This window comes from Macaca mulatta, chromosome 1 (assembly GCF_049350105.2).
Source record: "Macaca mulatta isolate MMU2019108-1 chromosome 1, T2T-MMU8v2.0, whole genome shotgun sequence".
Lineage (NCBI taxonomy): Eukaryota > Metazoa > Chordata > Mammalia > Primates > Cercopithecidae > Macaca > Macaca mulatta.
Window position 1 is genome coordinate 62,188,397 of NC_133406.1, and position 24,015 is coordinate 62,212,411.

Here is a 24,015-nt window from a genome sequence, read left to right on the forward strand (position 1 = left end):
AAAAGGATAGTGACGAGGGTCAGAGTAGCCTGTGCCAGGAAAGGATAACGACCTCTCCACTTCAGACCAAGATGCCGCCTCCCTCCTGCTGCCGGTCCACCCAAGACCTGCTCACTGTTTCTTCCGGATTTCTCAGGAACCCAACTTCCTTCCTTCTCTCGTTATAGTCATCATCCCAATTCAGTTTGTTATGACCTCAGTTCCAGCACTTGACCTCTCAGCCTGTTAGTTCATTCTGCACACAGCTTACTAGTTGTGTGACCTCTGGTAAATCACATGTCCCACCTATACCTCAGTTTACTCCTCTGTAAAAGGGGACTCCCAATAGTACCCATGTCCTAAGAGTTGTGAGGATGAAATGCCATAACCAACGTTAAGCACTCAGAACAGGGCCGGGCACAGAGAGTGCTCAATAAATGACAGATGACAGCTATCACCACCACTACCCCTGACTTCATCCCCAACATCATCAGAGAAAGACACCTGCCCAGCTGCCCAGCCTCCAACCCAATTCCTCCACCCTGCGAGCTGTCAGGCTTCTAAAAGTCCATACACATGAGGAATGGGAAGCGGCACAAAGAGGCCTTTCTTCCTAATCTCTCTCTTATTTTACAGCTTAGATGGAGATGCTCACCTGCGCCCATACCCCAGTCTGTGCCCTCACTCTGTCTTTAAACAGAGTTCACAGCCCTTCTGCATCTTGTTTCTCCTTTCTATTTCTGCCATGTGTGGGTAGAGGAGAGACAGGATAACATAATCCTCACCATGTTACATGGGGGTGAGCTGAGACCCCTGAGGAAAAGGTGCTGGGCCAAGACCACATGGTAAGTCAGCAACATACTGAAGCCGAGACAACTCAGCTCTCCTCGCCCTTGCGTGCCTGGTTAGTGAGGACCTCACCTCCACTGAGCCCTCCCACTCTGAGAGCCCCAAACCTACCAGTCACTCACCCTGGGCACGATTCCCTTAACCAGCAGACTGGGGCTGAGTGGCAGGCGGCACGAGCCATTGAGGGTAAAGAACTGCTTCACCTCCTCCAGGCCCGTGCGGAGTATTCCCTGGGAAGAAGGGGAGGAGTACAGCAGAAGTGAAATGAAGGGCCCATACTGAGAACCAGACCTCTCCCAGGGGTGGATTGTCAGTAGTAGTTGGTATGAAAACCAGCCCCCTGAGAAGTGTGGACACCCTCCAGAAGATCCTTAAGGAGGAGGACCCCCTACACCCCAGCCTGGGACAGTGCGCTAACAGCAACACTAGATAGCTCTAGAGGGCAGCAGATGGCAGAACAGCATGAAGCAGGCCACAGTGCACAGAGAGGGCAGGCTGTCTCTCAAGGGGGAAGAGCTGCTCAGGCTTTTGCCAAGAAAAGCTCACAATCTGGACGTTGATACAAAATCTCTCAATTTTTAAATGTCATTAACCAGGAACACCGCTCACTGGTTATAATGCCTTCATACAAACAGATAAAGGTGTCCTCTCTGGGTGGCATCCGGCCTGAGCCATGGGTCACAGCATGGTGAACAAAATATGGCTGGATTTCAGCCCTCACTTGCCCCTTCTGGCTGAGTGCTCTTGTGCAGTGAACAACTTACACAACTGTGCTTAGCCTTTAAAACAAACAGCTAAATAAATTTCAATATTTTACAGGACAAACAAAACACATCCACGGGCTGTATCCAGCTTGTGGACTGCCTGCTCTGCTCCCAGCTCCGAAATCAAAAATCATCACATGGAATCTTGTTGTTCAGGATTCCTAAGAAGACACTGGCTGCCAAAGCCCTAGATGAGAAATGGGTAGAGGCAGCCTCACCCCACTAACCTGCCTTGCAGATGGGGCTGCCTCCCGGACCTGCTGGGCCAGTTTGGCCAGGGCATTGACAAGCCAGCACTGGCGGTTAAACTCCTCTCTCAGCCCCTTGCCACAGCAGCACAGTAAGGCTGCCAGCAGATACTGGTAGCGGATGCTGAACTGAGAGTCCTTGAGGCCATCCTTCAGCAACCTGCAAGGCAGAGGGAGTCGGGAGTCAGAGCACTCCAGGGGTTAAAGGCAAGGGTGCAGGGGGAGACAGAGTCAAGTCCAGCTCCAACTCACTGCAAAACCCCCCTGAACTTGGGAGGGAAAATACACTCGGTATGTACAGCTTATATGGAGATGTTCACCTGTGCCCATACCCCAGTCTGTGCCCTCACTCTGTCTTTAAGTAGAGTTCACAGCCCCTCTGCATCTTGTTTCCCCTTCCTATTTCTGCCATGTGTGGATAGAGGAGAGACAGGATAACATAATCCTCACTATGTTACATGGGGGTGAGCTGAGACCCCTGAGGAAAAGATGCTGGGCCAAGGCCACAGGGTAAGTTAGCAACATACTGGAGCTTGGACAACTCAGCTCCTTGCCCTTGCGTGCCTAAAAGTGAAATACTCCTATGTGAAAGACACGTGTCTACCTCCCACTTTTCTACATGCAGTTTTACCAGAAGAAGTAGTGAGTCACTCTCAAGTCAGACACAGCTCGTTTCAGAAGGAAGCGCACCAACGGGCTGTCCAGGTAGCATTCATACTTCAGGGCCTGTTTCGGAGAAAGGGAGAAAGAAAATATGAAGCTTCATAAACTGCCTGTTACCTACACCTATTATCATTGCACTGGGATCTCTGGTTTCTAAGGGGCAGACTCACTTGGGATATTGGGGATGAGACCGGCAAAACTGGAGGGAGAACCAATCCACCCACCTGTACCAGCTGGGGCAGGTAGTCCAGCAGCTCGGCATCCGAGAGTGACCCAATCCACTGCACGGCCATACGACGCACCTCCTGGTCCGGGAAGCTGCAAAACAGAGCCCAGTGCCCTGACAACCTAGCTGCAGGTTGAGGAACAGCTGTGAGCCAAGCACCCTCACACCTGGGCTTCAGAGGCGTGGAGAAAGAAAATGCAATGGCCCTAGTTCTGCCAAAGTCACTAGAAGAATCCTTAGCACCTTCCCTGGATAGCGACCCTTGGGAATGAGCCTTATTCATGGTCAGAGTCTACTTTGAGCCATGGGGGAGCAATTGGGTAGCCACTCTCACTCCTTGGATGATTTAAAGAAAACGGAACAAAGTCCTCAACCCTACTCCCAAAGAGTTCTCCCTTGACTCCCACTGTGTCAGAAATTCCCACCACTGGAGGGCCCTGATGTGGGTAAAAGCATTATTTTGTCTTGGTAACATCCTTTAATGCAAAATGTACCAGGCACATAACAGAAAATCACAGAATTTTATATAAGCCAATAAACATTGGCAGAATTAGTTTAGCAGAGATTAACAAAACCATTGGCTCAAAAACTCCTTAAGGCAGGTCACGTGAATAGGTACATTTTGATTACTGAGAGTGGTGAGAAATAAGCAGGAAATCCTGGGTACCACCTAGAAAAGGCAGCCCTAACGGATCTGAGACTGGAAGCCTTGGGTCCCCAGAGAACCCTTCAAGAGCAAGAGGGGAGAGACGATGGTTAAAATAAAACTAAGTAATAAGGATTTCAGTTACACAGGTGTATGCATTTGTCAAAACTCAGCCAGTGTACAGGTAAACTTTGGGTATTTGCTTATGTGTAAATGTTGCCTCAAAAGAAAAACAACACAGAACAAACATTGAGCTCTAGGTAATGATGTGCATGCCAAAGCAGGGAGTTTAATGGTGTCTGTAATTTACTTCAAAATGTATAAAAAGGCTGGGCATGGTAGCTCACACCTATAATCTCAGCATTTTGGAAGGCCAAGGAGGGAGCATTACTTGAACCCAAGAGTTTGAAACCAGCCCAGGCAACATAGTAAGACTTTATCTCCACAAAAAAAAATTTTTAAAATTAGTCAAGTGGCCGGGCGCGGTGGCTCACGCCTGTAATCCCAGCACTTTGGGAGGCCGAGGCGGGCGGATCACAAGGTCAGGAGATCGAGACCACAGTGAAACCCCGTCTCTACTAAAAATACAAAAAATTAGCCGGGCGCGGTGGCGGGCGCCTGTAGTCCTAGCTACTCAGGAGGCTGAGGCAGGAGAATGGCATGAACCCAGGAGGCGGAGCTTGCAGTGAGCCGAGATCGCGCCACTGCACTCCAGCCTGGGCAACAGCGTGAGACTCCGTCTCAAAAAAAAAAAAAAAAAAAAAAAAAAAAAAAAAAAAAAAAAATTAGTCAGGTGTGGTGGTGTGCACTTGTTGTTCCAGCTACTTGGGAGGCTGAGGCAGGAGGAGTGCTTGAGCCCAGGAGGTCGAGGCTGCAGTGAGCCATATTCATGCCACTGCACTCCAGCCTGGGTGACAGAGCAAGACCCTGTCTCAAAAAAAAAAAAAAAAAAAAAAAAGCATAAAAAATAAGATGGATAGATGGATGGATACAGGGATGGATAAATGAAATGTATGCAATCCAGCCCATGGAGCAAATGCTAACGACAGAATCTAGGTGGTGGGCACACGGGCATTCACTGTATAATTTTCAATTTTGTTGTATGTTTGAAAAATGACCATAATATAACATTGGGGGGGAAGATGAGAAAGGAAAAGCAAAAAGGAGAAATGGAAAATCCCTGAATATCCACACCCACTTTACCATTTTCCCCAGGGCTGGCTCAGATCAGTGATGGGCAGTGCCATGCTCTGGCTTCTACAAGGACACATGGTCAGAAAAGGCGGATGTTACAACTCACGTGGCATGCAGGAGCCCCAGGGCATCCTGGTGGTTCATGTGGGTCCACTGCTTCAGGAGAGCATAGATGTCAGGCAGGCAAGCCCACTCCCAGCTGGGGGCGCTGGCGAGCACCAGGGGGAGCGAGCTCACCTCCGAGTGGCAGTAATATCGCTTCTCCCACAGGCGCTTCTTGTCAGCATCAGTGAGCCTGGTGGGCATGGGGAAAGGAGAAGGTGGTGGGAGGGTAGGGGGCAGTGGGAGAGAAGAGCGTCAGCCAAGGGGCGCAGTACTTACCCTCAAGGGAGTGCTGCACACACTGCAATTCAGTGGTTCCCAAGCTTTGCTGCATATGATAGCCACTTGAGGGGCTTGGTGAACCCCCTTGCCATGCCTGGGTCACACCTGATACCAGTTATGTCCGAATGGCTGGGGAAGCCAGGCATCGGTATATGCCAAAGATCACCAGGTGATTCCAATATGAAGCAAAGTTCGGGAACCAGGGCCCAAATCCTATCTTTGATCCCAACTCACCGACATCTTGGTTGGAGGCAGAATGCATGGGCCAAGGGCACCCGAATCTGCTACCCCTCCTGCGGATGCCCTGAAGGTACCACTCTCAAGTAGAACCACCAGAGGGCAGTGGTCCCCCAACACCAGGGTCTGGGCTGCTGAGGGGCCTCCTGGGGCCTCCAGGGACCAGCTGTCGGCTTTCAAGGACCTGCAGCTAATTGGGCCTTGCCTGAGATCAGGTGTCTAATGGGAGAAGGGAGCTGAGGGGCTAATGAAGTGCAGTGGGCAGAATGGGGGAAGGGAGGTCTGCGGTCACTCAGCTACTCCAGCTACTCAGGGTGGACATAAGGGACAGAGATGAGCCCCGTCTCTCTCATGTCCCCACACACACAACACACGCACAGGGCTGTGCAGGAGCCAGAGAAGTAAACAGAGAGCAGGCAGGGGAACCGGGTCCCTCCAGCTCCTCCAGTTCTGTTCTCACCCCTCCTTCTCCAATCCTGTGAAAGCAGCAGCCCCAAGGATGAGATCAGCCTGGACTCGCTTACCCTTAAGAGCTGCCAGCTTGCCTTGACACCTGATCCTTTTTGGAAAGTGACAGGGCCAGAAAAATTCAAAGGCTGTTGGTGTGGAAGGGGCAGGAGGTGAGGGCAGGAGGTGGGGGCAGGGTGGTGGGGCCAGCTGCCCCAGTGGACAGAAGGTAGTAGGCAGCACATCTGGGACGTGGGGCAGAGCTCTGGTCCTCCTGGGTAGCTGAGTATGGACCAAGTCCCTGGGGTGGGGACTTGGGTACTCTCAGATCTAATTTCCTGACCTTGACCTCTCTACTTTTCCTAGTGTCAGCTGATGGAGAAAAGCCTGGGGGCTGCCTCCCCTTCCCACCTCCACTCCCAAAGCAGGACAGAGACAATGCTGGGAGGTCAGATGAAACATGGCAGATTCAGTGGGGGCCCAGGCTCACCAGTAGAGGGACTCCTTCTGCATGATGTCTTTAAGCTTGCGCTGGTCTTCTTCCCGGAGGCTGCCAAACTCATAGCGGGGGCTGAACTTGTCTCCAGGGGGGCTGGTGAACTTGATGTCAAAGGCCGAGGTGGGGAAGTCAATCTGGGGGATGGGATCAAGGACGTGAGGAGAGAGAACAGGCAGCGTGTGGACTCCCAGCTTCTTTCTCTCACCCCAGCATTCCAGCCTTGTCCCTCCCTCACTTTCCCTCAGGTTCTTTGTAAAATAACCCAGTTAGACTTGGTGATCTCTGAAGTCCTTTCCAGCTATAACTCTCAGAAAAAATGAAAGGGAAACAAAAAGAGAAAAAGAATGGACACGTGAGGAAGAGGTTCGGTGGAGATGCACGTTGGTGAGGGGTGTGGGGACAAGCCCCAGCCAGAACTCTGAACAGAAGTGTCACCCAGCTGAACCATGGGGTACATCCAGGCTGAGTCCAGGGAGCCTTCCATGGGGTGCCAGAGGGCACTGCTGCCAGAGGGGAGGCGGAACCACAACTGGGAGAAGGCCCTGGGACACTTGGTCCCTACTCTATGCCACCAGATGTTCATCCTACTAAAGTATCAGAGCTGAGTGAGCCAAGTCTCCAAAAGAGCTCTACTTTCTTTCCTTCAACAAATATCTTTTTTTTTTTTTTGAGACAGAGTCTTGCTCTGTCACCCAGGCTGGAATGTGCAGGGGTGTGATCTCAGCTCACTGCAACCTTTGCCTCCCAGGTTCAAGCGATTCTCATGCCTCAGCTTCCTGAGTACCTGGCATTACAGGCACGCACCACCACGCCCAGCTAATTTTTGTATTTCTAGTAGAGACAGGGTATCACCATGTTGGCCAGTCTGGTCTCGAACTCCTGACCTCAGGTGAGCCCCCTGCCTCGGCCTCCCAAAGTGCTGGCATTACAGGTATGAGCCACCGCACCCAGCCTCGTTCAACAAATATCTATTGAATCCTAACATGTGCCAGGCATTTTCTAGGCTCTGGGCATAGAGTAGTAAATAAGACAGACAAAAATTAGCTGGGCGTGGTGGTATGCAACTGTAGTCCCATCTACTTGGGAGGCTGAGGTGGGGGGATGGTTTGTGTGTGGAAGGCAGAGGTTGCAGTGAGCCAAGATTATGCCTTTACATTCCAGCCTGGGTGACAGAGATCCTGTCTCAAAAAAAAAAAAAACCTGCCTCAGGGAGCTTTCATTCTATGTCAACATTCACACAAGGTATCTCATAACCACAAGAAAGGGAAGCTGGGAACTAGGAACTAGACCTTGGGCGTGACCAGCTCCTCCTCTTCTCCCTGGAGAATAGGTCCATCCTGCCAAAGCACTGAGTCACCGGAAGGGGGAAAGGTGTCCCCTCAGGCTCCAAGAGGGCACAGGTCAGGTTTGATCAGACTTAGAAGTATGAGGATTCAATACAAGGGACTCAGAAGCTGAGCCCTGAATGCAGAGGGTCTCAGACCCCATCTTCAGGCTCCACGAAATCAATTTAACCTCCAGGAGATGGGAGATGGATACCCCAGAGCTCACCTCACACTCCACATCTAACCATATTCACTCAGTTGCTTCAGTCACATCATCCTCCCATGCTTGAAGTTCTAGCACTGTCTCCTGTTGTCCCAGCCCAAATCTCAAGGGGAAAAATGTAGAGTTGACTGGAATGGTCTTGCTGGTGAGTGGGAGGGAAAGGCTAAAGCCTCACCTGCAGGATGACACTGTCTGGCTGGTGGAAATTAGGTGCACTCCAACGGGCACTGGGATTTTCCTGTGTTGCTGGCCATAAACCCAGAAGCTTCCGGCCACAGGTCAGGACCCTAAGAAGGAAGGAGAGTGGGAAGAGCTGCTAAAATGGCTAAGCAGAGAGTATTTCTCCTGCTCCCCCAATCCAAAAATCTGCCTTTTCTGTTTGAAGCCACCATCCAACTCCACTCTCTCAGTCTCCCCATAGACCATAGCCTCCTCCTTCTCCCAAGTCCTATAAAAGCTCACGCCCTCCAAGAGGACTTGTGAGCTAACCACACCCTGGTCTGGATGACTTGGTGGCAGGGATGCCTTGGTGAGGTGGGGAGGCTGGGCTAGATGACCTCTAAGGTTCTTCCAATGACAAGACCAGATGATCTATTACCCAAGCATTGCTTTTCCATGTATCCTCAACATGGTCCTGTGCCACCAGAACCACTCAGAGGCTCTTGATTACATCAATACTCCTGGTCACCAGTTCTGTGCTTGGGGATCCTCTGGATTTCACCAGTGAGCCCCACATGGCCAACTCTCCCAAGGCACACTGGCCAGTGCAGCAGCCAGGCCCCTTTCTCTGTCCCCCTCCTCCCCTCCCAAGGCCAAGAAGCTGTACCCTGGGGCTCACATACTGCCTGAAGTTGAAGAGTGGGGTAGTGACCCAGCCCAGGGCTTCAGGCACCCGCCGCTGCTTGTTGGCCTCTGAGGAGCTCCCCGGTGGGGGGATGGGCAGAGCATAGAGAGTGGCACACAGCAGGGTCTCCCGAGGCAGCCGGTTCACCTGCACTGGGAAGCAGATCCTATGGAGGACAGGAAATCAAATTAGGAGGGGCCACTCCTGTGGCTTCAAGCAACAGGTGGTCCAGGAAGTCAGGCTGAGGCTGAGGATACAGCCTGCCTCTCAGGGTTCAGACACACTCCCTGAGGAAGCCCTCCTCCTACAGAACCAGGAGAGGCCCCAAACTAGGCGAAAACCCCACTGGATGTTCCCAGAAGCACAATGTGTCCTTGGAGCTTTGCAGTAGAGTGAGGCAAACATCCCCTGATGTTGAGGCTACCCATGGTGCCCGGACAGAACTTGCTTAGCAGAGCCACCTCGGAGTTCAGGTGATGACACATCCCATGTTGTCAGCCTTGCTCCTTTCCTTGTTTTAGAATTTCTTCAGAGGGTCCACAAAGCTACTCCTTTTGTCCTCCTTTTCCATTTGACAGCCCCCATCCCTCCCCCACTTCTCGCTGCTGAGAGCCACCAAGAAGAAGCACCATGTTCTCTGCCCTCGGTTCACCCTCCCCCACAGCCCTGTCACTTGTCCTCATACAAGTCCCCTTCACCTAGCCCCAGGGACACACGATGGGTTTTTCTCACCCCCACCCCCAAACAGATTCAAAGCCAAAGGGACAAAGAGGAGGGGCTTCTCCAAGTCCCCCAGGTGAGAAAGCCAATGGCAGGACCAAGAGAACTGAGACACATAGGCCCACCACTGCTCAAGCCCGTAAGTTCTCTCCAGGTCCTCAGTCTGAACCACACCTAGCCGCTCCCTCTATGCTCAGGATAAGGAACTGCTAGGTGGGGTGAAGTACACAGGGGAGGGGAGCTGTGGAAAAGCAGGGAGGACCCATGTTACCTTTCCGGGAAGCTGTCCCTGGGCCAAAGTCCATACTGTCACACCCTCCTGGCCAGCCCAGGGCCCAGCAACTTCTACGCCAGAGGGCACAGAGGCAGGGCAGCCACCCCCAAGGTTAGCAGTTTCATGATAAAGCAGCCTGCCTCGCCGCTGTCCTCCAGGGGAATCTCCACCTAAGTGAGGCACTCCCTCCAGCCCACCACAGACTGGCAGAGCCCTGCTCTATCCCAGCTGCCTCTACCCTGGGGGCCCACAGCTATAATTAGGGCCCCTCCAGCGGCCAGCAGACATGCCAGGCCAGGGCTTGGCTGGAGGTGACAAAGCACGGCTGCTGAGCCTATTTTGAGAGTTAGCTGATCCCTGGACTGCTACAGTGGGGCAGAGAATCACCTGACCCCATAGCAAAGGGGAGAGGGAGCTGGTCCTGAGCCCTCTCTTTTTGCCTAAAGAAGAAGCTTCCAGCTTCATGTCTTAAGGAAAAGGAGAGTGAGAAGATTTTATGAGTGAAACCAGAGCCAGCCAAGGCCCTCTTTCCCTTCAATCCTTGGGTATATCTGGTATTCCAAAACCTCTCCCACAGACCTTCACCTAGGGCTGGTCAGGATAACCATTATGTTGGCTGCGGCCCTTACCTTCCTCCCTTAGAAACCCTCTCCTTCCTGCAGCCCATTCAACAACATCATATCACACAGGCTGCCTCCTCCAGGAAGGATTCCTGGAATGTGCTGGTTGGCTCCAGTCCTGGTTCTGCCACTCACAATCCTGGGCAAGTTAACTCCCATCTCCGTGCCTCAGTTTCTCATCAGGGAGAAGGGGAACATAGCTTCACTTGCATGATGTGTGTGCACACTGTGTACTTTTTGCTATGTGACGCTGTGGTTACTGCACTGGCACTGAGTTATACAGAGAGTATTTTCATGCGCACATATCCCCATGTATCAGCCAGTTTGTCAGTCACCTGGAACGGAGAAACCAAAACCAAGAGGGCTCCCCAGCTAAGAAGCCTGTACCAAGTACTTTATTTACAGTGTCCTAACTGCTCCTCAAACAATCCTGTAGGGTAGGCCCTGTTATCACCACCATTCTAGTTTGAAAGACCTGCCTGAGGCTGCAACTACAGTAGGAAGGAGAGAATGACTGGCCCAAAGCCTGTCCTCTGAACGCTGGCACGCCCTCCCCCAAATGTCTTGGTCTTGACCATGAAGGGCCAAGAAGTCTCATTCAGGGCATCTGGATGGACAGTGCAAGATAATGCCCTTCACAAGGCTCTAGGCAGGGGACTGGCCCATTAAAATTCAAAGTAGGGATCTCAGGGGACAAAATGAAACTCATGGCGCAGGCTAGGCTGCCTCTATACCTCTGATACTGTATGAGAAAAGGATTTAAGGCCAATTTTTTAAAGTCCTCCTGGGCCAGAAGACTACAGCACCCCCCTTTTTTTTTTTTTTTTTTTTTTTGAGACAGGGTCTTGCTCTGTTGCCCAGGCTGGATGCTCACTGCAGCCTTCACCTCCCAGGCTCAAGTGATTCTCCCACCTCAGCCTCCTAAGTAGCTGGGACCACGGGTGTATGCCACCACACTCGGCTAATTGTTTGTATTTTTTGTAGAAATTGGATCTCCCTTGTTGCCCAGGCTGGCACCCCTTCTCTTGACAGCAGCAGTAATTGTGACCAAAAAATCCCAAAGGAATGGTGGAACTCAAGGGCCAGTTAATGCAGCTATCCTCTGCCTGCAAGGAGTTTCTCCTGTCCTGGCAGTTGTTTGCTTAAGGACCTTTTATGCACGCCCCCCCCACCTTTTTTTTTTTTTTTTAAAGATAGGGTCTCACTCTGTTGCCCAGCCTAGAGTGAATGCAGTGGTGTGATCATGGCTCACTGCGGCCTCGACCTCCCAGGCCCAAGTGACTCTCCCACCTCAGCCTCCTAAGTAGCTAGGACTACAGATGCATGCCACCACACTCGGCTCCTTTAAAATAATTTTTTAGTAGAGATAAGGCCTCTTTGTGTTGCCCAGGCTGGTCTCAAATTCCTGGGCTCAAGCGATCGTCCTGCCTTGGCCTCTCAAAGTACAGTGACTACAGGTGTGAGCCATGATGCCCAGCCATATACACCTTTATTGCTCTAAGAATTACCTAAGTGTGAAGGGCATGAGAAAGGGTCCATTTTCCCAGTTGTCCATCAGTAAAATGACCCACCCCTTCCAGCATCTCCAGATTTTTCATCTACCTATTTTACATCCTCGGCCTCCCCAGGACCCTCCTCAGTCTCTTTAATCTGTGCTCCAAATACTTAGGTTGCCGAGCTGCTCTGCAAATGAGGACTCGTGTGGGGAAGCAAAGCTGGGGGCAGCAAGCAGGGGATTTTCTGACTGACTGGAAGGAAGGTAGAGCACAGCACAGACGACGCACAGGGCAGGAAAACCCCTGCGGTGCCCCCATTCAAGCAAGGCACCCTCTCCTCCGTTTCCTTCCTGCTTTGCTTGGCTGACGCCTACCTTCCCGACACCAAATTATTGTTTACACGTGGTGATTAATACTACTGTGTGCTTTTGGTTTCATATTTATATTTATAACCCACCTATCTCATCTCAATGCCATAACTGCTTCTGAGTGAAACAAATGTCCCCATTTCTCAGTTTGAGAAAATGAGGCACAGAAAGAATAGAAAGTAGTACTCAAGACAGAGTTAGAAATAGAGGCTCACTCCTGGGAATCCAAGCTCAATACTCCTTCTCTAGACAACCCTCCCTTCTCTCTATATAAAGGGAAGAGCACAGTCTCCTCTCCAGAGTCTACAGGAACTGAGGGAAGTGGGAGAGGATGAGAAGCCCTCCAACTAGTTAAACTCTTTAAGGGAGACAAGATCAAAAAATGAAGTATTATTAAAATTAACAACTAACATTTATAAGTTTTTTATGGTTTACAAAGAGCCTTTATAGATACTTCTCATTGGATCCTCATGACAACTTGAGAGGTGGTAATTATACTTGGCCCCATTTCAGAGTCAGGGAAGTGGAGGCCGGGCACAGCGGCTCACGCCTGTAATCCCAGCACTCTGGGAGGCTGAGGCGGGCGGATCACAAGATCAGGAGATCGAGACCATCCTGGCTAACACGGTGAAACCCCATCTCTGCTAAAAGTACAAAAAATTAGCAGGGCGTGGTGGCGGGCGCCTGTAGTCCCAGCTACTTGGGAGGCTGAGGCAGGAGAATGGCGTGAACCTGGGAGGCAGAGCTTGCAGTGAGCTGAGATCGCGCCACTGCAGTCCAGCCTGGGCGACAGAGCAAGACTCCATCTCAAAAAAAAAAAAAAAAAAAAGTCAGGGCAGTGGAGACTCAAGAGGTTGAATGACTTGTCCAATTAGGGTTAACAAGGAAGCCTGGTTTTATCGTTAGTCCTGGAGTAGTTATCTGGCCCCAGGGATATTTCAGAGGCTGAGTAGGTCTGCAGTGACCTGGGCACTGGAGCCTGGGGGAAGGGCTTACTGCTGGTCCCAGATGATGAGGTGGAAGAGGTACTTGGAGAAGTGAGCTCTTCGGGTCTGCAGGGGGCTGCACAGCTCCTTGCCGCCATGGCTGAGGGAACAGGAGAGGTAGAAATCTTCATAGCTACAAAAGAAAGGGAGCAGGTCAGGACACCCAGCTCCCAAAACCAATCACCCAAACCTATGCATCCCTCTAAGGCCAAAATCCATTTCCCCTGGTAAAATTCCCAGTCTCTGAGGGCTATAACACGGGATTTCTGGATAGGACAGCCAAACTGGATGTAAGGAAATGTGCTCAGGCCAAAGCAACTTAATCTGAGTTCCTCTGCTCGGTTTTAGGCTCCATGCTGAGCCTTGTGGTTTTTCTTTCTTTAATGGGAACCGGCCACCCAGCCTCCTTATAGAAAGCTCCAGCCCATCGAGTGTCTGTGTGTGCGTGCATGTGTGTGTGTGCACGTGCATGCGCAAGTGAGAAGGGTGGGGGAGGAAGACGACATATGCTGACGTGAATGCCAACACACGGGGGTCCCTGTGGCTCATGACAGGTGCCTGACAGAAGAGGTCAGAGAAGGCCCCGGTTTCCCAGGCTGCCTCCTTTGTTCTCTGCCAATCGCCCAGAGGAATACATTAAGTGAGGAACAAAGAGAGAAGGGGAAGGGGGTTGGGGAAAGGGGACCAGCAGGGGCGGGGTAGGGCCCAGTGCCTATTCCCTCAGGCCTTGGATGCTGGGGACCCAACAGAGGAGCTGAGGATTTTACCAAAAGAACATCCTCCTCCACCCACCCCTGCAGGCCTAGAGAACCCCAGACAAAGGGTCAATCCCACCTCCCTGCCCCCTCCCACTGGCCAGGGAGCGTGCACTCTATCTGGGAATCCGCCATCTGTTGCCACGTCTCCTTCCACTGGTCCTGGCTCTGGAGGGGGCAGGGATGCAGAGGCAGCCAGCACCAAGAGGGAATAACAGCATCTTCTTCATCTCCTAAGGGACCTCCTCTCTCCTCTGGGATATCCCCAGCCCAGGTCTTCCTCAGACACTTGGCTCACCCCTGCAGCCCCATTGCACCACAATGTCACACAATGCCACACATCCTAAGACTTAGGACAGTGGTATTACATGCAGATAGGAAAAAGCCCTGGTGGAGGTCAAACTCAGCTTGCTCCCTAGTGGCTGCTCAGCCCTGGGCTCACCTGGTAGCCCAGATGATGGGGATGCGGTGGGTGGCATAGACAGTGAAGGCCAGGGCCCTGGAGAAATGGCAGGCCTCCTGGACCAGGTCATGCTTGCGGCTCCCGGGCACTGCCGTCTGGAAGTCTGCATTGAATGTGTTGCAGTACAGCTCCACCAGGTCCAAGATGGCAGCGGTCAGGGCTTCCACGACCTTCTCTGGGAAGGGAAGGGGTCAGAAAGGAAAGTCATGAGGCCTCCTCAAGCCCTACCTTATTGCCAGGGCACTGGCTAGAATAGGATGGCCTAAGACAAAGTGGTCCCCAAATGCTAGTCAGTCTCTAATAGCTGTGACAAAGTTCACCCATCTGCAGTGAAATGAGAAAAAAGCAGAAGCATGTCATGAGCTTTTCATAAAACCACAGTTATACAATGTTAAACATAATCCTTATTTTTACTTATTGCTATTTAGCATTAAAATGTCCTTTCTTTTAGGAAACAATGTTAATAATTATAGTCAGTTGCTTCAAAAAAGCAAAAGTCAAAAAAGTTTGGCCAAGTAAAAGGCTGCCAATTCTCTCTTGGTCCCCCAGATACTTTGGGGGACATTTTACTGGTCTATGAAATCCAAAAGACTGGGAATCACCATAAGAATCCCAGGGATGCCAAAACAAAAAACAAAAACAAAACAAAGGAATCCCAGGGATATAGGTCGGTCTTAGGGCAAAGTTCAGCTTCAAGGGCACGACAGGGGAATCCTAGAAAAATTGTAGGGAAAATTCTTTCTCATCCTCTTGCAAGGCCCATTCTAAATTGGAAAGGTAGGAAGTGTGAGCCGATGGGAGAATAATCACAATCTACCAAAGTAGGAGGCTTCCCATCTGGATCACAGGGCTAGCGCTGCCCCGCCACCCCACTCCCACACTTCTACACCCTCATCACCATCTCCCAGGGACACCAGGAGGAATGACTAGGAAAAATAATGAGAAAACACTTTGTGGAAAGAAATGTGCTCTCCAGCTGTGTCCACACCTCATATAGGAACACACACACACACACACACACACAGACACACCAGCCAAACTCCGACACATAAATCAAGGGGGCCAGGCAGAAAAAGGAATCTGGGCAGAGACTGCAGTTTTCGGCAGCCCGACTGGATGAAGATGGAGAGCAGTTCCCTTACCTCGGTTTTCCCTCACAGCCAAGACGCTGGGATCCTGTTTTGTGGGGGGGAAAAAGAAGAGGGAGGGGAGCTTCAGGGCCATGGCCTTTTTCGTCACAGCTGGAAGAAGGGCTTTTCACAGCTGCACTCATCTGGACCAGAATGGGCTGAAATGTGAGGAGCTGAGAATCCCCAGAGAGGATAGAGTAATGGTTTGTACCAGATCTGTGTGATGGACAGAGTGAGCTGACGGAGGATAGCAATCATCGTGTCCACCCTTCTGAGAGATCCCAACCCTCAGGCTACTCGGCTGCAGATCACAGCGTCTGTGGTGCTGGCCCTGTCTGCAGAGCACACAGCCCGTGCTGGAGTCCCGGAGCCCCTGGCTCTAGAGAGATTTTCCTCCTGGTTTGTTTTTGCGCCCTGATGGATATGCGGACTGTCAGGCAATGCCTTGGTGACTGTGAATAAAGCCTTTACTGGCCTGGGCTCTCAGCAAGCAGTCCCAGGTAGCTCTCCCTCAAGCTCAGGAAGAGGGGACACACTTGGCATCCATTTTTGAAGAGCTCTTGTGGTTGAATTCCTTAAACATAAAAGGTGGAGGTGGAGAGAAGCCCCTTTTTAGTGAGTGAACACCTACACACCCTAGCAACAGACAACTCAGTTACCTGGCAGTATCCCTCTCCTCCTTCCCCCTCCTAGCACCGTGGGCCCCTTTACCTTCTGAATTTTAGGCTGCATGCGGGAGGGGCAGGGGGGCAGCTGGTTGAGAGCATTGGTGATCTCAGGGGTTTCCACGGCGGCCAGGGCGTTGCAGATGGCCTTGACGGACTGGACCACCCTGTCAGCCTTCAGTGGGAAGTCCCCCTGTGGGAGGTGACACAGTGAGGCTGGCAGGCTCCGCTCTTGTGCTCTTGGTCTCCAAACCCCCCCCACCCCAGTCTTTAAAGGAAAGGGTTGGGAAGAGTAGAGAGATTCATGATCCTCAGAGGTAAATGTGCAATACATTTTGTTTTCAAATATTCAGCATCAGCAAATAATCTCTCCTACTGAATTCAATGGGCCATGCCCACATGCCCCAATTCTTTCAGCCGTTCCCCTTGAAGCTCCTCCTATTTCTAGCCTCTCTCTGTAGTCTACTTATACTATACACATATATACAGGGTCTCTCCCAGAGACCTGTAGAATTTCCAGACAGATCTCATCTCACTTCTACTGATATGCCACAGCCATACCCTCCCCTCTGCACTTCAGCTTCTGGAATTTTCTCATTTGGAATTCCCTCACCTGTCCAGCTCTGATTACCTATATAAATTTAAATCACAGAGCAGCTAAAATTCTACCTGCTTCATAAAGCCCTCCCTGGCCAATCCCCTTCCTCTAGCATCCTCCAGGAGCCCTTAATTAATTTATTACCATCCTGTTCTGTCTACTAATAGCTTTGTGTTACTATTCAATTCTTCTAACAAGAACACAAGCTCCCCAAAGGCTATGACAATTTTTTTTTTTTTTTTGAGACGGAGTCTTGCTCTGTCACCCAGGCTAGAGTGCAATGGAACGATCTCGGCTCACTGCAACCTCTGCCTCCCTGGTTCAAGCGATTTTCTTGCTTCAGCCTCCCAAGTAGCTGGGATTATAGGCGCCTGCCATCATGCCCAGCTAATTTTTGTATTTTTAGTAGAGACAGGGCTTCACCATGTTGGCTAGGCTAGTCTCGAACTCCTGACCTCAGGTGATCCGCCCACCTCAGCCTCCCAAAGTGCTGGGATTACAGGCGTGAGCCACTGCACCTGGCCAAGGCTACGACAATTCTTACACTTCTCTACCCATCGTAGCCACTAGCAAAGGGCCAGACCAGCACAGCACAGGTGTTCAGAGCTTCCCCACCATCACTGGAAATGTTCAAGCACAGACTCCTAGAGAAGGGATTCTGGCAGTGACTAGACATAATGCTGAACCCCTCAAAAAGGACGCGTTTATGACTATTAACTGGATCACTGAGACAGGGATTGGTTTTTTGTTTTGTTTTTTGAGATAGGGTCTCACTCTGTCACCCAGGCTGGAGTGCAATGGTGTGATCAGAGCTCACTACAGCCCCAAACTCCTGGGCTCAAGCGATCCTCCCACCTCAGCCTCCAGAGCAGCTGGGGCTACAGGTGTGTGCCACCATGCCTGGCTAACTTTTGTATTTTTTGTAGAGATGGAGTCTTGCTGTGTTGCCCAGGCTGGCCTTGAACTTTGGGGTTCAAGCAATTCTACCACCTCAGTTTCCCAAAGGGTTACGTTTACAGGCATGAGCCATCACACTCAGCAAGGGATTGTTTTTGAAGATCACTGTCAGATTTTCTTTGGCATTGTGACATTTAAGACAAATGTTGATTCTCATGGTTTTGAGGCTTGAGACTCTGCGTGAGTCCAAGCGGGTAGGGCTCTGGCCCTCCCTACATGTGAAACCTTCTACCTCCTGATGGTTTCCTACCTGTGATAACAGCAAAACAGAACCTCTCAAACCAGAGATTTCTGACATTGCTCATAGGATGCATGCTCCAATGCACATCAAGTGCAGCAGCTGGGGGGTGACAGCTCTCGGTTCCTTAGCTCTGGAGACATCCTACTCCAGAGAATGGGACTAGTGTGCAGTTTCCGACCTGCTTCTTCTATAGAGGAGCAGAATCCCTGGCTATGCGCTTGCCGTTGCCCAACATCTAGGAGTCTTAGTTTGCCCATGAGCGAGGGGTTAAAAAGAAGTGCTCTGCCAACAGATTTTCAGGCTCCACCCAGATCCCTCATAGTGTTGGGTGATCCCAGGAGGACTGGGGAAGGGGAGAGGAGGAGCTTTCACGCAGCCAGGCCAGCCCCTGGATTCGTACTCACATCAGCCAGCAGGAAGGCATCCACCTCATTGTGGTAAGTGTCGAACAGAAGACTCAGGGCCTGCCTGGGAGTTGGGGGCAGGGAAAAACCATAGGAGAGGTCATGAAAGACCCAGTGCCCTGGGAAACCCATTTTCTCCCTCCCTCTCCTCAGCTCGCACTCTGATTTAAAGGAGTTCCTACTCTTTCTATATGTCTTGTGAAGACTGAAGGAGGGAGAGTCTTTCTATTCTGCCACTTCTAGCCTGGAGAGAATGATGGCAAAGTTGCAGAGGGAAGAGATGAAACATGCCTAGAGTTGGGATCTTCCCTGATAAGACGTGTGGGCCCCAACCCAACACGTGCAAGAATCCGTTAGCCCTGGCAGAAAGGCAAGCAGGCACATCTGATGGGATCCCTGCACAGTTCCTGTTTGGAGCACATCCAAGATGGCGCCCACACTCACCTGCTGATGGTCTGCTTGACGGGCCTCTCTTGGAGATGGACGAGGTAGTTCAAGGTGGAAGGGCTCTGGTCATCATTCACCTGTGTAAGAAGTGACTTATTTAGAGAGGCGCAGTGCCCTTATCTCAGCCCAGCACTCCTACCCCACTCCCACCTGATGTGTTCCATATTGTATTCCCATTCTACCTCCCCAGCCCTGGGCAACCCTCCACCACCCTCACACGAACCGTCCGAGCCAGCTCACTGCGCACAACCTTCTGCTCCATCAGCTGTAGCCGAATGTCAATGTCAAACTTGCGGCAGTATTGGATGTACTCATGACTGCCCAAGGCATGCTTGCTGGTAGGGTAGAGGGACAAGACCATTAGCATCCTGGGGACTCACTGGGAAAGGAGATGCATACCTTAGCCTTGGGGAGAGAGATACAGAAAGAAGGTTAAGGTAAGGGGGTAGTACCTGTGTTGTACCCTACTTTGGCTCCTAGAAAATGTCATGGGGTGGAGCTTAGGAGAAGGAACAGAGGTCTGTCTAAATAAAAGCCACCTCATATACTTAATCCTTGGTCAGTACAAATATTGACTCTCTTAGGTATTTATGACCCGTGTGGTAATCACTGGTTCACTCCAGGGCTGGGAACTGTTGGAGAGAGCGGGGAAACAGAGGGACATCACAGGGAGCAGTTGTTGAAGCCCTGTCCTCTGGGCCTCCACACAGGGAACAACCAGGAAGAGACACGTTGGAGTCTGCCGGTGCTCAGGCTCCAGTGTGGGAGCTCAGCGAGTCACCCCTCTTCTCATGCTACCAACTAGGGTGCTGAGGCCAAAATAACTTGGGGAAAACCCACCAAGCCTCCAGATCAGTGTCCCCACCCAAGTTCTTTTTCTACCTTCCCTCTGTTGGCCCTGCCTGCTTGTGAATAACCTTACAAATTTCTATGACTTCTTGAAAAATCCCAAATGCATGCCGATCCCACCTGCTCAAGCGCCCATGTGTCAGACTCCCCCTTTCAGAGAGAAGGCCTAGGAGCCCCTCAGTGATCCAACCTCTTCCTCTCTCCCAAATCACACCTTCATCAGTAAGGAAACCCAGGAGGAGGGGCAGAGGAAGAACTACCTCCAGGCCAGCACTGCAGGCCTGGGCCTGGCCTCAGCAGCTGGGTAACAGAAGCCGGAAAAGGACTTCCTTCCTCAGCAGAGCTGGGAATCTAGGCCAGAAATGGAGAGGAGAGGACAGGAGCATAAGGGGGGCGTTATGTGCAGAAGCTGGTGGAGGTGCAGGGCCCAGGGTTGTCTAGGTCCAGCAAGGACTTGAGTGAGGGGTTCTCCACATCCTGAGAGGCCCAAGCCTCCGATCTAGGCCCTTATCAGATCTGAAACTGAAGTGCAGCCAAAACCTGGAGATGGTGAGGCTGGGCTGTGGGACTGGGCTTGGTGGGAGAGCCTGGGAGGAAGGAAGAGTGTGGTGGGGCTGGGGGAGGTGGCAGGAAACCCAACCCTCCCACGGGACTGCCTCAAGGTTCTTATCTGAGAGCAGCCTGCATCCTGAACCCACTCACCCCCTCAGTATCAGCCCCTCCTGCCAGGCAGGGTAGAAAATCTGAGGTCTTCCTTGGGAACTAGCAGATTTCTGGAACCCCCAGAGGGTCCTTTCTACCCCCACCCCAGGTAGTCGTCATGTGCTGAGGGCCTGGGGGCTGGGCCAAGAAACAGCACTGTGCTTTTCTGTTGGGTGGGAGCTGGGCTCCTGGGCCAGGAGTCATGGACACAGGTCTCCTGGGGGACTTGCTTGATCTTCTCTGTGGAAGGCCTTCCTCTCTATGCATTCAAGTCAGAGTATGCGGAGTGTGATCTGAGGACCACTGACCCTGTCCCACCTCACTAAGAGTATTTCACCTGGGTCTTGGTAGGGAGGTAGAACTTGACAGCTCCCACTACCTCCGGACCCAGGGGCTGCAGGATTTGGGGTGCTGCAAGGGAAATGGCAGGATCTGTGCAGCCCAGAGCCCTAGGACTTCTCTCTGTAGGCTGCTCCTTCCCTGATGGTATTTACTGTTTGCTCACAGGTCATTCTCACATTTCACCCTCACGGCAGCTTACAGAGGGCCCTGAGCATCAAGCTTCACAACTAGTGAGTGGCAAGTCAGAATTCAAACCTGTGTAATGGTGTCAGCAGGAGCTCCAACTTACCCACTATGTCCCCTTGTTCCCTTCTAACAGTGGCAGGCCACCTGATACTCTCTCTGCCAGGCCACCCTGAGTCTAGGACCCCTCCTGTTCCTCTGGGGAAAGTGTATACATTGAATGAGTTTAAAGTTGGGGCACATTTGAAGGGTACCCTGGAGTTGTACCATACAGAACCCTGCCTCTTTCCTTTCCCTTAGCTTCCAGATGAGGAGGCAGAGGCCAGAAAGGACCCCACGATATCCCTAAATTTGAAGAAATAAGCCCAGATAGCTGGGCACAGTGGCTCATGCCTGTAATCCCAGCACTTTAGGAGGCCTAGGGAGGCAGATCACCTGAGGTCAGGAGTTCGAGACCAGACTAGTCAACATGGTGAAACCCCATCTCTATTAAAAAATACAAAAATTAGCCGGGCTTGGTGGCACTTATGCCTGTAATCTCAGCTACTCAGGAGGCTGAGGCATGAGAATAGCTTGAGCCTGGGAGGTGGAGGCTGCAGTGAGCTCAGTGACATGGCGCCACTGCACTCCAGCCTGGGTGACAGAGCGAGACTCTGTCTCAAAAAAAGAAAGAAGCCCAGAAATGAATCTTCCATCCTGACTGCCAAATCTTATGCTCTAGCCATAGATCAACCATCCTTGCATCTAGACCTGGATGTAAGAGAGAGAAAAAGCAAGCAGTGGCACTTATACGGCACTCCTAAGAAGTGAGACACAGGTCTCTCCTTTCTCCATTCCCAAGACGTGCTTCCTCCAAGTGGACAGAGATTGGGGGAGGAGCGGCCCTGAAGCCTGAGAGAGGAAAGCAGATCTTATCTGTCTGCTGTCACACAGGTGCACCATCTGAGAAGTGGCAACCTTGCCCCTGCCTCCCTTCCACTGCAGCCCTCCAAAGCCCAGGGTAGTGGAAAGGGGGTTGCCTCAGCTGGTCCACATCAGACTTTCCAGGGAGGCTGCTTTCCACAGAGGGCACTGGATAGAGAGGAGCTGGAGGCATGCCTTTGGGAGGAGGATAACTAGCTGCACGGGCCAGCTGGGGAAAAGGCTTGTTGGCAGGAGAATGGGGAGAGACAGTAATTGTAATTTCTTCCCTAGGCTCCACAAGGGCACTTCTGCCCAGTCCTCCTTTTGCCCCAGCCGTAAAAACACCACACATCATATAGAGCAGGAGATACAGCCCTACCCATATAGTCTCCCCAAGCCCACTCCTCCCCACAAATACACACATCCCTCCATAAGCAGAATCTGCAAGCAGATATGACCTAGTCTTTGCCTAATCCCAGCTCCAAGCTCTTTCCACAGCAGACTTGGCTCAGGATGTCAGCCAACCCTGCTGGAAGACAGAGCTCATGGGGAAAGTGCGACGTGGCCGAGAGTATGCCCAGAAAGCAGGAGTCTTGACTGTGGGATTGGGGCGGAGCTGCCAGGCCGGTCCCAGCACCAATCCCAGGAAGCCCCCTCACAGTCTTATTACCAGGAAGGCAGGGGCTACCTCCCACCCATTCACTCACTTCTGCAGGAACTCCTCCAGCCCACAAGGCTTTAGCACAAAGTCACCCACGTCCACATTCCTCAGGTCATCATGGGTGTAGCACAGAGTCTGGTAGATAAGCAAGTCTACAGTGGAGGAACCTGTGAAGGGTAAGGCAGGGGAAATGATGATGATGGATGTCAGGGCAGATGGGTCTCAGTTTTCCCACCCTGATCCCCCTTCCCAGCTAAGTATTCTCCAGCACCATCACCAACCACACAAAGCAGGCAAGTAGTTCAGAGTTGGGGAAAGTGACTGCACTAGAAAGCTGGGCCCAAAGCCAGCACCCCCGCCCCCAAAGGAGCATCCTCACTGCCCTTCATCTGGGCCACAAGATGAGGTGGGAACGGAGTCCAAAACACAGTCATCCCCATCCCACTTCAAGGGATGCTCACACCCTCTCCCCCATCACTAACTTACAGTTGCAGGTGAAAGTGAGTGCCTCTTGAAGCCTGTCACACAGCACAGTCACCTTCAGGTTGACTTCATCCCCTAGGTGCTCTGGGCTAGGGGTGACAGCACTCCAGACATAGCCGGTGAGGGAGTAGTCTTGGATGTCAGAGCCAGATCGAAGGCTGTACGGGAAGAAAAAGTACCCTCACTGTGCCTTTAGAAGAGAGTAGTCGAGAAGAGGTCTGCTGGAACCCTCGTGCTCGGAGGCTCAAGAGCCCCTCTGTCCCCACTCAGCCCAGCCCTCCAAATTTGCAGGCCAGGATGGGGGCAGTGGGGTAGCAGCTCTGAGAAACCCCCATCTTGACACTTCTAATTGCAACATGTTTCCCACCGTTGAACAGTACAAATAGTTCTAAAATGACAAAGCTTTCCATGCTAAGTTTAATGGAAAATTTTTTATGAATCCATTTCCTTTCTCTTTTAGTTCCAGATAACACTCTTATCGCCAGCTGGGGTGCATTTATTTGCTCCTAAGGGCAACTGAGGGTCAGACCCTAGAGTGATCAGGATACTTTGACCAGTCAATGGAGGTTTCACGAATTTTGTTAAAAATGTGAAACTTATAAGATTTAAAAAACCCTGCAGATACTTGTTGTAGGAAGCATTTCATAGCTATGAATTGATATTTATTTAATTATGGTGCTTCTTCCCTCCTAAAGGAAGTTCTGAAATGGATGGCCCTCCTCCCCATCCCCCATAGCCCTCCCAAATCCCCTGCCCCATTCTTTAGCTCTTACATATCCAGCATGTGGCAAAATGCAGCAACCTCCTCATCTCTCTCTTCTGAGACCTCAAACAACTCATGGCCATTGGCAACGGTGTGGGGCCGGGAGCCCACCTTTAAGAGAAGAGGAGACAACTCAGTGCCTTTTCTCTCATGGTGTCCCCTCCCTATGAGGTACACCCAGACCTAAACTCAAACTCTAGATGAAAAGATTTTCTAGTCACTCAACATTCAATGAAAGGGGTACAAGAACATATGGGACATCCGGGAATACATGTATCAGCTGTCCTAGGAGACCAGGAGCCAAGTTGAAGAAGGAGGTGAAGCTCTGGCTGAGTACTGAAGCCTGGGTGACAAGGACGAGAGTGTGGCCAAAGCTGCTTTAGGAGGGGACAGTCTGATAAGCGTGAGGCAGCCGGTAAGGCAATCCAGTGCTGTTGGGCCGCTCCTGCAACAAGGGCTTTCTGGGGGATTCTCCCA

General features: G+C 51.5%; 1 protein-coding gene and 1 long non-coding RNA gene across 10 annotated transcripts in view; one reads left to right on the forward strand and one right to left on the reverse strand.

Moving 5' to 3' along the window:
• The window catches only part of PIK3C2B (phosphatidylinositol-4-phosphate 3-kinase catalytic subunit type 2 beta), a 71,535-nt gene that overhangs the window by 19,349 nt on the left and 28,171 nt on the right, over window positions 1–24,015 (reverse strand). For 5 of the 8 annotated variants that reach the window (XR_013418051.1, XR_013418043.1, XM_015119516.3 and 2 more), the window contains 18 exons: window positions 23,549–23,649; window positions 22,779–22,933; window positions 22,339–22,459; window positions 18,876–18,987; window positions 18,650–18,729; window positions 18,206–18,269; window positions 16,052–16,198; window positions 15,353–15,386; window positions 14,190–14,385; window positions 13,003–13,125; window positions 8,527–8,694; window positions 7,860–7,971; window positions 6,128–6,270; window positions 4,676–4,864; window positions 2,728–2,821; window positions 2,472–2,566; window positions 1,820–2,000; window positions 951–1,058 (listed from right to left, as the gene is read on the reverse strand). Coding sequence is in view for 6 of the 8 variants with exons in the window: in XM_015119516.3 (XP_014975002.1) it covers window positions 951–1,058; window positions 1,820–2,000; window positions 2,472–2,566; window positions 2,728–2,821; window positions 4,676–4,864; window positions 6,128–6,270; window positions 7,860–7,971; window positions 8,527–8,694; window positions 13,003–13,125; window positions 14,190–14,385; window positions 15,353–15,386; window positions 16,052–16,198; window positions 18,206–18,269; window positions 18,650–18,729; window positions 18,876–18,987; window positions 22,339–22,459; window positions 22,779–22,933; window positions 23,549–23,649 (2,223 nt within the window). In the remaining 2 variants the exon portion in view is untranslated. The remainder of the gene's footprint in view (window positions 1–950; window positions 1,059–1,819; window positions 2,001–2,471; window positions 2,567–2,727; window positions 2,822–4,675; window positions 4,865–6,127; window positions 6,271–7,859; window positions 7,972–8,526; window positions 8,695–13,002; window positions 13,126–14,189; window positions 14,386–15,352; window positions 15,387–16,051; window positions 16,199–18,205; window positions 18,270–18,649; window positions 18,730–18,875; window positions 18,988–22,338; window positions 22,460–22,778; window positions 22,934–23,548; window positions 23,650–24,015) is intronic. The other 3 variants (XM_078003872.1, XM_078003882.1, XM_078003875.1) reach the window with 2 other exon arrangements.
• Window positions 15–24,015, forward strand: part of LOC144341270 (uncharacterized) — a 30,172-nt gene continuing 6,171 nt past the window's right edge. The window contains exons 1-2 of one of the 2 annotated variants that reach the window (XR_013418143.1): window positions 15–3,847; window positions 4,169–4,346. This is a non-coding gene — a long non-coding RNA (uncharacterized LOC144341270). Of the gene's footprint in view, window positions 3,848–4,168; window positions 4,347–24,015 lie in introns of those variants that run through there. The other variant, XR_013418144.1, reaches the window with a different exon arrangement.